The following is a 12,352-nucleotide window of genomic DNA, read 5'->3' as shown; positions in this document are numbered from 1 at the left end:
CCAAAGGGGCGTGTTCTCTTCGCCGAGGAGCCATAGAGGTCCAAGAACTCAGCATTGGCTCAACCCCCAGGATCCCCTTTGCCTCGGACACAGCTAAGTCGCGCACGGCTACACATGGGAAGCTCTCAGACTCAGCTCTCAGTGCACATGTTCGTGGTGTTGCAACATGCCAAACGCCTGCTGCTGCAGACACCCCTGCGGGGCGCACTGAAGTTTGCCCTTTTGTAAGGGATAAGTGCAGGTGCTGGAAAACTAATGAACACTTGCCATCTTTTGTGAACAAGTGTTCAAGGACGTAGAGTCGCCGACTGATTTTTCGGACTCCAAAAATTCGGACATGCTCGATCATTCGGACTGCTTCGCGGCACCGCCATTCTCCTCATAGACAATAATGTATAACAAGCGTGGTACTAAGTATACCACAAAGTCAATGGCGAAAAAGATCGCCTTTGTGCACCAAGTCCAGAGCGGCCGGTCTCAAAGCGAGTTGGTCGAGGATTTATTATTTCGAAGCAGACGGTCTCGGATTACATGTGAAACAAGACTAAGATTCTCGACGAAGCAACTAAGTCTTCCTCCAGCTTGGAAAGGAAAAATTTTAGAGACGGCAGCCACCCGAAGCTCGAAGAAGCCCTCCACATGTGGTTGTGTGCCACGGTCGCCAAGCGGATTCCTGTGTCTGGAGACCTTCTGAACCAGAAGGCAGACGCTCGCTCTCCGGATAAACATCGAGGGCTTTATGTTCAGTGACGGATGGCTCCGTAATTTCAAGGAAAGGTATGACCTCGCTTTCAAGAGGATGTGTGGCAATAGTGGTGCCGTCGACCAGACCCTTGCTGCAAATTATTGCTCGGAGACTCTGGAGTCACTGTTGTGATAGTTTTCACCAGACAATGTTTTTAACAGTGACGAACCAGTTCTATTCTATAGATGCTGCCCAATAAGACCCTTTCTGTGTGTGGCGATCCCTGCCACGGCGGGAAGCACGGAAAAGAGCGCGTCACCATAACGGTAGGCAGCAACATGTGAGGGACAGAGAAGCTTCCGCTTCTTGTGATTGTAAAATCAAAAAGCCCGAGGTGTTTCAAGGGAGTAAAGTCACTGCCCATGTGGTATGAGGCAGACACAAAAGCGTGGATCACGCAGCAGCTCTTCAGTGACTACATCCGCAAATTCGACAGGAAGTTCAAGTTGCAAAACCGGAAGGTACTCCTTTTTGTGGATAACTGCGGTGCACATGGTCACATCCATCATCTTGAGTTCATCCGCTTGGAATTCCTGCCGCCCAACACCACGAGTGTCCTCCAGCCCATGGACCAAGGCGTAATAAAAAATTGGAAGGTCCTCTACAGAGCACGCCTCTTGAGCCGCATGGTCCTGTGCATCGATGTCGGCAAGTGGTACGCTGTTAGCCTTCGGTCAGCAATAAACATGCTTGTGGATGCCTGGAAGGTGGTGATCCCTGTCACTCTACAGAACTGCTTTCAGCACACTGGATTTGTTGCAACTGATGAAGCGGGTGCTGTGGAGGCCCAGGATCTGTCGCCTTCCAATATGCTCCCTACCGGCGCTGAAAATGTTCAAGAGCTGCGCAGTGATGGCATTGCGATTCCAGACACTGTCTCATTTGACAGTTTCACAGTTGCTGACAGTGCTGTACTGACATGTGCAGAACTTGATGACGAGATCATTCGTCAGGTTTTCTGCTGCCCCGCCGTCAATGACTCTGAGTCGGAAGACGACGCACCATGTGCGCCGCTGCCGTCGCACACGGAGCTTGTACAATCAGTGACTGTGCTTTTAGCCGCCTATAGTGACCGCACAACCCTCTCCGAGATTCAGGCTGATCTGATTGCATGCAAACGGAACTGCATGCAACGGCGCATTCATTTCTTCAAGCCTACTGCCAAACCCGAATAAGTGCGTGGAAATAAAGGATTTCTTTTTTCTTCTGAATCTGTTTTTTTCAGACACGTTTGTTCGGACATTTCCGCGGTTCCCGTGAGGTCTGAATAAACGGTCGGCGACTAGTACATCATATTAATAATATGATTAATATATGAATACTGTAAATGCCTCGTTTTCGCCTGTATAAAATTGTATAAAATTCAAGCTTCGCTGATTGCTGTTCAAATGTTAATACCTTCTATTGTCTAGTTTGACTGTTTGCTTTCAGACGTGCATGATTAGTAAATGGTGACATTTTGCAAGAAAACACACCCGTTGTCTTCAGAGAGAAGCACCGCAGGTAGTGACACGATCACCCCTTTTGCAGATGGGTCTCGCAGCTTTGAGGACCAAGGACAACGTAAGTACACTTTCTTAGCCTAATGAGTTGCTTTCATAACATGGGTGTGATAACCACATGCGCTTTTTGCTTGAACGGCAACGCAATACAATCGTAATTTTGTTTCCATTGGTGTAGGAATTTCGTTTAAACATCACACATGATGAGCTAGCTCACACTGTTTAAAAGGACCCTGAAACAATTTTGACGATTTTGTGCAAATGTACTGAGTCGTTAGGGCGTAAATCACTTAATTTATTACAAGGTTTTAAAAATGTGCATTGCTAGCGAACTCAGCGGCGCTGTTTGAGTTTTCAGCCGTCCCCTCCCAGATGATGTAGTTAGCAGAATTGAGGTCAGTTGAACGAGCTAGCTGATTGGCTACTCGGATTATATCATCGATAATTCTTTTTAACTTTATGGTGAACAAGTGCCTCTCATAATAGTTGGAATGTTGGTTGATTGTTTCTATAAAAATGTAACAGAAAGAGAACACAGAACGAGAATTTATCACTACACTTGAGCACTTCCGGCACACAAAAAGCGTCTGCTTGTGTTACGTTCTCCATGTTGACGCGAGCTGCGAGATCAGTGTTGGTCACGAGTTTTCTGTTTTAAAGCACCATGGATTGCCATTGTAATGCTGTGGGCTGCAAATCTAGCAAGTGGCGACATGTCAAACTGCGACACCGTGCCCCTCTGCAAGGCAACATGTGAGCGGAATGGCTGCCACACGTCGAGCTGTCGGCATCTGATTGGCGCCAGCATTTTGCGCCTGTCACTTCACACCGGAAATTACTACCACAATAGAGAGATTTAGCATGTCTGGTATTCAGGTAAACGCAAGCACAAACGTGAACAGACTGCACAGTGCAGCCACATGTTGCCACAGAGCTCAGCCGGACATACAGAGTTAATATAGCAGTAACCAAGTGTATTCTACTTTACTTGCTGGTGTTAATTTTCAGCAGGAGTGTAGGTAGTCACGAACATGCTGTCTTTTGTAATTGTTTAGAATATTTTACACTTGGTTATAGCAATATTAGCTTTGTGTTTTACTGGTTAAGCCCTGCGCCACCGGGTGGCTGCACAGAGCAGCCCACTCACACTTAAGCTAAAGCCCCTTCATTACAGTGGTATTAGTATGGAGGGGCTGTATGCGCTTCCACCATTCCGTCAAAACGCCCAGCTTGCCTGTGGTTACCGGAGTACTGGACACGCTCAGCGCTGTGACAGAAGGCTCAAAACAAACATTGCTTGGATAGCTCTCGCTGCAAGGGATCGACAGCCATGCGGCTAGTGGAGAGGTTGGAGACACTTCGCGTTGACTCCAAGACACCGGAAGTAGACGACAACATCGCATCATGACACAGAGCCAGTGAAGGGGGAGCTTGGCCCCGACCACTTGGCAAACGAGTTGACGAGAAAAAGCATGGTTAGCGAGTAGGGTACTTTGTAATCGTAGATAGCTCTCTTGATACGAGACGCTTCACTTAAATTGTGGTGTGAATGTTTTACTGTAGCTGTACCCTAGGCATCTACAAAATTTGTCCGAACCGTTTGAGGGACCCTTTAAAGCGGCATGAAAGAGAGTGCAACGAAATCTGTGCCTTGCGAACATGCTGTTATTCCACTATGCAAGCTTCATGGTTACGTCGGTGACGTGGCCTCCGAGATTGAAGTATCTCGGAGGCCACGCTAATGAAATTGCTGAGGAGTAGTGGTGGGCTAGGTACGAATGGCTACAAGCAGATGACAGCAGTCAAGAGATAATGAAAAATGAAAACATCTGCTCACATGTGTTGCTGCTGCTGAGGATCCTGCGGTTGTTGTTCCTTGGAAGAACGAAAAATTGACTCCAGGAGGTTTCCAGCCGACGCCATACCGTCTGAAGGATCCCCATAGCCTCCAACAGCTTCTTCCAAACTGCCATTGGCTGCCATTGCAACATCCGCTGCACAGTGCAGTAACAAAATTTTAGTGTATCTCACAAAGACTGCAGCAAGCAGTACTGTTAGCAGTCACTCCAACAGCTCTTCCCTACAATGCCTGAATCAAGCAGAAGACCTAGTTTAAGACTGCAAACATTGTTAAAGAAGAAGAAAAAGAAAATCATGCATTCACTTAAAGGAAATTCAGAAGAAAACTGACTATCTAGGAGAGTGTGTGATTTGTGATTGCAATTAAAATTTCATTGCCAAGTAACAGTACTGGATGTAAACGTGTCTAACGAAGCCCATTTTATTTTGAAATGACAAGCACAAAAAAGTGTATGCACAATCTATACACACAAGATTTTTTTAAAACACCTTCTGTCAGTGAAACTAGGAGCACTCTCAGTGACCTTTATGATGCTCCTGATTTCAATACCATATTGCGGCTCAAGATTTTCAATAGATTCCAACCGCACTTAGGCGTGCTCAGGGGACTGATAAAAAAATTAAACATTCTAGTTGATAGCATGGGGACTTTGTCAAATGGCATACCTCAGCCCCTGTTAGCATGCTGGCTGTTCTGTGCTTTGAAGCCAGAGTAAAAAATCGGCCACTTGATAGTGGAACAAAAAGCTCCTCACAAGGAGCCACACCAAAAAGTGCACTTAAGTCAATTTCGATCAGCTGGACAAAACACAAAAGAAATCTGTAGGGGTGCATGAATATTTGAAACATTGAAATGAGCAAAAAAAATTTTTGAATTGTTTTCAAATACGTCACATTGTGATATGTGCACAATCAAACCTAAAACTGAAATACAAATGTGATAAAATTTATCCCCGCCATAGAAGATACAGAACTAAGACTTAGTAGGGCACATTGCATCGCACGAGCCAAACCGTTCTTTAACAAAACCATGACCATATGCACTAAAATTTCACTTTCACTATATGGCATTTGGCAGCGGCCATCATTTGATGTATTATTATTAATTGTTCCTGAACCTGTGTGTTATCCCCAACTAGAAAAAAAGGTGCACTTTTATTTGCCATCACACCCAACAAAAATTTCTAATTTTGTCTCAAAGGTACCCAAAGATGCCAACGGGCTGACAAGGCTACCTTCTAAAACTTTATCCTGCATGACAATGTACACTTCTAAGAGTCTATCCTGAGTGTGCAAATAAACTCCCTAATGATTTTTAAAGCATACTTAATGATGTGCAGTGTAATGACAGAAACTTTATAATATAATGTTTACAGCATTAGGATGTGAACATTGTTTTATATTGGCAAATCAGTTCTGTGGAATCAAGGTGGAGGAAGTGTCATGAAAGGGAAAATAGTCATCCACCTGAATGTAGCACAAAACTACAGAGGAAACTCATACTGAGAAACCTGTATAGGTTTCCTTTGTAGCTTTGTGCTACATTCAGGTGGATGACAATTTTGCCTTCCATTGTTCTATAGTAATTATAAGAAAGGCTATTCAATATATTCAATAACTATTCTAAAAGTATTTGATTTTTCATTCTCAAAGATTATCCATCTCAAAAAATGTGCCTGACACGAAACACACAAAAATTCAGCCAAACCCTATACATCCAAGATGGCACAGACTAATGACAACACACCATCCACTAGCCAACACACAAAAATTTGGCAGTGAAATTGCCACTTAATCACCAGAAAACAGCAATATCTTACTCACTGCAGCTAACTACATGCACCTAGCATTATAGCACTCCAAGAAACAAAAACAAACTTTACCATCAGAAGTTACAACACCCATATCACCCCAGGATGAACAAGAACAGCCATCCTCACCAAAAGCCATGTCTTTGCACAGCTCCACCACATCATGCATCGCGCATCAAGCACACATTGCTGGAGATTATACCCATGAAGAAAACACACACAAGCCTATTCATTCTCAACTTGCACAATTCTCCCAGTCACCTTCTGGACTTTGACAGGCTTCTAAAAGAAGTCTGTATGTAAGCTCTCCAAACGCCAAAAGCTCTTAGTAGTCAGTGTCTTCCAACACCCCGAACGTGGCTTGCAGATACCAAAGCACCCTCAAGAAAGGAGAGGTACATACCGCAGTGCAGCTCCCTCACCTCGCACTCCTAAATGAACCACATCGCTACACGCATTGTAAACAGTGTGAACTGAGACACTACACAAGAACTAACCTTCACACACTGCATCTGAAATGCCACCTGGCAATGTACAGATGAAGCACTTGTCAGTGACCACCTCATCATCGAGATTCAAATCCCACACAACATCAAGGCACAACCACAGAAAAAGCTATAATCACAGACTGAAACAACTTCAGAAAAGACACCGCAACTCCCACACTCATAGACATTGAAGAATGGAGACCAAAACTCGTGACTCAGTTCTGTAATTACACAAAAAATTGAGTCGCTTAAAAAGACCTTGAAACGATTTTGTACAAACATATTGAGTCGTTTGGGTTGCTCCTTCTGATCATTAATTGACGCATCTAAGTGCTCCATGAAAAGCGTGTAATTTATAATAAGGTTTGAGTTTTCAGCCGCCCCCGACCAGGAGCCATGATGTGACCAGATGACGCCAGTAGGGCCGAGCTATACAATTGGCTGCCTAGGGCGCATCACCGATTTTTACAACTTTATGGCGAACAAATGTTATTCGTAATAGTTGGAACATTAGTTAATTTGTTTCTACAAAAAAAAAAAAAAAAGAGAATGCACAAGGACAATTTATCACTACACTCAAGACTTCCTTCTGGCACACAGCAAGTGTTGCCTGCTTGTGTTACAACGTGCTCCGTGTTGATGAGACCTCTGCGGTCAATGTTGGTCTCATTTTTTTTTTTTTTTCGCAAGCACCATGGTTAGCCCTTGTTACATTATGGTCTGTAAACGTAGCGAATGGCAATATATCAATCTGTGACATCATATTCCTTTGCTAGGCAGCAGACAAGCGAAGTGGCTGCAGCAGTATCCTGTCAGTATCCGATCGGTGCCAGGATTTGCATGTTTGCAGCCGTCACATTACGTCAGAGATTACTACCACAAGTGTTTCCCATGTCCGGTATTTGGGTAAACACAAGCTCAAGTGGACTGGTCCTGGACATTTCACGGGATGAGTGGAGGCGCAAGCGTGAACAGTCTGCATGGTGCAGCCACCTGGTGGCAAAGATCTCAACCAAACACAGAACTAATTTCATTTCATTTTTTTTATTCCTTAAAGACCCCGTAATGGGGTATTACATATAGCAATAACAAAGTGTATTCTACTTTGCTCCTGGTGTAAATTTTTTTGGCCAGAACATAACCGTGTACACATTTTTCTAAATGTTTGAATGTTTTACATGGTTCTTAGACTTTTGCGCGCACAAAGACAGCACATCGAACGAAGAAGGGACACACAACATGCACAAACTTCAACTGGCTTTTATTGTGACAGCGACATATATACGCTTCCACAATCAGAAAAAAACAGGATGGCAAGAAAACAAACCACGTGCAAAACTGCATAGCCACATGTGCCGGCAAAACCAAACCTTGTCACTGTCATACCTTTTCACCGTCCAAAAACCTCACTTCCTTATCACTTAATGCTACAGACGGGGCCCTAACATAACTCTGATCATGTCGAAGAATTTCTCTGGCCTCAACTATCTCCCTGGTTAACCGATTTATGTGAGAAAATAATATTGTGCATCTGTTAAAGATAGGATAACAACCATTGCATGACTGGCAGTGTTCTGCCATGTGACCTTCGATGCCTTGCTTTACCTTGTGGCGATGTTCTCCTAGCCTCTCATTTACGCATCGGCTGATTTGGCCGATATAACACGGCGAACACAACAAGGGAACCCGATATACTACACCTTCTTTGCATGCAGCGAACTCGTTTTGATGCTTAATCTTGCATCAAAAGAAGTTGTGATCAGAGAATAAAGATCTGACCAATTTCCATGCTTGTCTGGAAAAGTCTCCACACTGAGCCAAGCTTAGCAGAAGGCAGGCTTCGACTATTGACATAGTCAAAGCCTGCCTTCGACCAATCGGCCTAACATGTGCCTCGGAAAATAGGAATTGCTAATCCGACGAAAACAGACCTGTGGCTAAGCACCAGTAGAGGACCCAGATCCAGAGATGACTGTCATTGGTACACCGGTACCCACGGTACCCAAACTACAAACATTTAGCTCACTAATTCCCAAAGACTGGGCAGGAGGACCAGAACTTCTCCCACCTACACACGTCGATAAACCAAATAATCTATCTCCAGCCGTTATTTTCCGGTGCACGTCAACAAAAAAGGGATATGTATGTCTCCCTTTTTTGTTTCTTGAACCGTTTTGCCGATCACTCATGTGTTGGTAAGTTCCAGTTCTCTGTGCCTTGTAATTCTTTTTATCTTTGCAATGTTTCGCCGATCTTAGTGTCTTAGCCCAACGTTCAGTCATGGTCCATTTCACACAGCTTAACGCTCTGAGAGCCGTCACTGGCGGTGAGTGTGAATAGACCGCTACGTTTCCATTCGCCGTTGATGCACAGCAAACAGTCATGTGCTAGATGCAACCAGAGTTGGGAAGTGCAAGGAAGGAAAATATAGCCTAAAAGAAAGACGAAAAAATGACCACAAATTGTTCGCGTTCAGTGCCCAAGCACCATAGCCATTACACCTGCTGAGGCAAAGACAGGCAATTCACATGGGACATGAAGCTCTTCCATATGAACGGCTCCTTTATTAATGTTAGAACAACTAGATCAAAGCAAAGCAGCATCGAATATGTGCAGTGCTAAACGACTCGAATGCGCTACTCGGAGCGCAGGGCTGCTGGCTTTTTTTTTCTCCCGCCACATGTGAGCGCTATGTGATTGCTGTGGAACCGAATGCAGTCACAATGCATCACAAAGGTTTTCCCTTTCATATACCACGATGCATCAGCTTCGTGTGCACAGTGCTTATACTCGGCGCAAAAAGCGCTGGCGGCCATGCACTCCCAAGTACCACGTTTCAACTGCCAAGCGCTGTACGTACTGTTACCTACAGACTGCGCATATCCAGTTTTTCCGCCGTGCTATCGGATGAAGCCGCAAATGATTGAAGTGAATGGCCTCACCAGCTTCAGTCATGTTTCAGTAACTGTTAATGCACTGAAAAATGCAATGTTTGATGAGATTTGGTTTCACGCGGAAAATTGCAAAACAGAAAAAAAACGACAGAACATATTAAATCAACACAGTTGGCAGCAGCGCTTGCAGCTCCCAGCCCAGCCGTTGCATGCCATTACATTTGCAGCATTACCACATGAAGGCGCGATCGGTACAAACTCATCCCGCGCCCGGTGTCTATAGCAGTTGTTCACACACCACTATGTCTGCGGAAGTGGACGAAGCCGGGCGCAATCGGTGACCTACCAGAACCAATTATTGTTGTGGTTGTGCCATGGGAGAGATTGCTGCCGAGCCTGAGACCAATGAACAACTCCTGTGAAAGACTGTGGCCAAGCTCAAGACATGAACTGCTACTGGGAAAGAGTACTGCCAAATTCCAGACAAATGGACAAATTTTTGGAAAGGAAAACTGTCAGTTGATTGGATGTTACTGCGCACTGTAGCGTGAAATATTTAAATAGAGGATCCAACATTTGAGGGGAGACACAGGACAGAGAATAAAGATCTGACCAACTTCCATGCTTGTCTGGAAAAGTCTCCACATTGGGCCAAGCTTAGCAGAAGAACAGAAGCAGCGTTGTGAATAGGAGCGTAAATTGAACATTGTATAAGACCACCTAGTACCAGTTGCATCAAGGTTCACAAACCGTAACTGGAACTATCCCACAATCATGGAGCATGCAGAGATCATCCTAATACCAAAGCCCAACAAACCCATCAGGACTCACAATTCAAAACCAATATCACTAACATCATGAGCAGACAAGGTCTTCGAACATATGGTGCAGAACTGGCTCACACGATACCGGGAAGAACAAAATCTACTCCTAGAAACAATACTTGGATTTCAGCCCATTCTTTTCACTCAGGACATACTTCTTCAGATGAAGCACAACATCATTGACCACCTACAAGCAAACACCAAAGCAATCCTTGCCATCAATGGTAAAAGCAGCTTTTGACAATATCCAACACATGTAACTGTGGAGAGAGGTTTTTCAACTTCGTAAAAGACTTCCTCTGCAAAAGAACTGCAACCATTGGCATCAGAGACCTATGCACTCCTACGCACAACACAGCATCGCATGGCACCTCACAAGGGCCAGTGATCCATGAGGGCCATGAGCTCCCTGCCAGGCAAACTAGCTCAGATAGAGTGTTTACGTCATGCGCTATATGCAGATGAAATATATTACGACCTGAACAATAGGGGGCTCAACTGGGTATCAGCAAATCACACTTCAAGCCGCTATCGACATAGTCGAAGCCTGCCTTCAACCAATCGGCCTAACATGTGCCCCGGAAAATCAGAATTGCTAATCCTACAAAATCCTATGGCCAACTACCAGTAGAGGACCCAGATCCAGAGATGACTGTCATTGGCACACCGGTACCCACGGTACCCAAACTACATATACGTAGCTTACAAATTCCCAAAGACTGGGCAGGAGGACCAGAACTCCTCTCGCCTCCAAACGTCAATAACCTAATAATCTATCTCATTCGAAGACTCACTTACCACCTCAAGGAGGAAGGACAGCATAAAAATCATCCAAGCATTAAAAAAAAAAAAATTTAATTATGGGGTATTACGTGCCAAAACCACTTTCCGATTATGAGGCACGCCGTAGTGGAGGACTCTGGAAATTTCGACCACCCGGGATTCTTTAACGTGCACCTAAATCTAAGTACACAGGTGTTTTCGCATTTCGCCCCCATCGAAATGCGGCCGCCGTGGCCGGGATTCGATCCCGCGACCTCGTGCGATACGAACTGCGGCCATGTCAGTGAAAGCTTTAGCAGAAGTGTAAGCCGCAGAAGGAGCACTTGCCTGACTTTCCTATTACCCAATAAAGACTAATCACAACCCAGCAAATTTAATCTCATTACGTCCTTAGGTAATTTCACAATGCAGAGTGCCACCACGAGGTTAGTGAAAATAAGTTTCATTTTAATATAACCAACGACCGCATGAAATGATAAAATGATATTGCAATGGGAAGCCTTTTGGAACAGCTCGGTCGCACGCGCAGCATATTGAGGAAAACGAAGTCAAAGCTAAAAAATATTAGGATTAGCTAGTATTGAACGGTCCCAGTTAAAATAAAAAAAAACTACTCTTAGGTACTGCTTAAGACAGTTCTTGCAACTAAACTCCTAAAACAATCTGGCGTGTCCACTTCTAAACAGCAGAGCGTTACGCGATCAAATGTTTCTTAGTCAAAATTATAACGTTACTTAAATAAGAAGAGTGTTGAGAAAATCTAATATCTTCAGCATATAAAGAAGCACTTGTCACTGTAAGAAATCGATCGCGGTTTTACTTGATGGAACGAATCTCGCGCGTGCGCGCCGGAATATCAACCGGCTAAACAAAGACGACGTAAAGAGTACAACTCCTGCAGCGCACGTTGCATCCGAATCGCGTTATTGCGCTAGCCCTTATATAAACCACGAAAGCCAAGGCATAAAAGTATTTTGCGTCCCAAGGTTCTCAGAGTGCATCGCAGCGCAGATGCAACACTAGGGATCAGAGAAGCGCGAATTCTAACACGAACTAGCTTTAGGAATGGTAGTTGTCAAAATGGGCTTAAGCCTCGTCCCAAGTGATCCTGACTTACAGGGAGCAGATGGTGTTTTCCCGACGTGAAGAATATCTTTCAGCAGCCTTGTGGCCTCATTCGGGTCAATAGAACTTTCGTGCGAATTCATACTAAAGACAGCACTTTCCTACACCTCGCACACAGCAGGCGGCCGAACGTAAATCTCGCTCGCACGCATGTTCCACTATATGGACCAGGCGCGAGCGAAAAAGAGTCAAGTGCTTCTGGCCGATAGGTTACGCTAGTAACCGTTCGCAAATGGTCGATCAGTTTCTGCAATGGTGCAGCTGGTCGAGCTGAACGAAGGTTGGGCGGAACGTGAGCTAAACATGTGCTGAAGCGCTAG

At 44.7% G+C, this 12,352-nt stretch overlaps 1 protein-coding gene across 6 annotated transcripts in view; it reads right to left on the bottom strand.

The window, feature by feature from the left end:
• Ge-1 (Enhancer of mRNA-decapping protein 4 homolog Ge-1) overlaps positions 1-12,195 on the bottom strand; it is a 222,399-nt gene extending 210,204 nt beyond the window's left edge. For 4 of the 6 annotated variants that reach the window (XM_055063694.1, XM_055063698.2, XM_055063697.1 and 1 more), the window contains exons 1-2: positions 12,025-12,195; positions 4,085-4,241 (exon numbers count right to left, since the gene is read on the bottom strand). In XM_055063694.1, the coding sequence (XP_054919669.1) occupies positions 4,085-4,241; positions 12,025-12,115 (248 nt within the window). In that variant the 5' untranslated portion in view covers positions 12,116-12,195. The remainder of the gene's footprint in view (positions 1-4,084; positions 4,242-12,024) is intronic. The other 2 variants (XM_055063695.2, XM_050195844.3) reach the window with 1 other exon arrangement.
• Positions 12,196-12,352: the final 157 nt, after the last annotated feature.

This window comes from Dermacentor andersoni, chromosome 1 (genome assembly GCF_023375885.2).
Source record: "Dermacentor andersoni chromosome 1, qqDerAnde1_hic_scaffold, whole genome shotgun sequence".
Taxonomy (NCBI): Eukaryota; Metazoa; Arthropoda; class Arachnida; order Ixodida; family Ixodidae; genus Dermacentor; species Dermacentor andersoni.
Note: the sequence above shows the minus strand (reverse complement) of the source record. Positions and strands in the feature narration are given on the sequence as shown.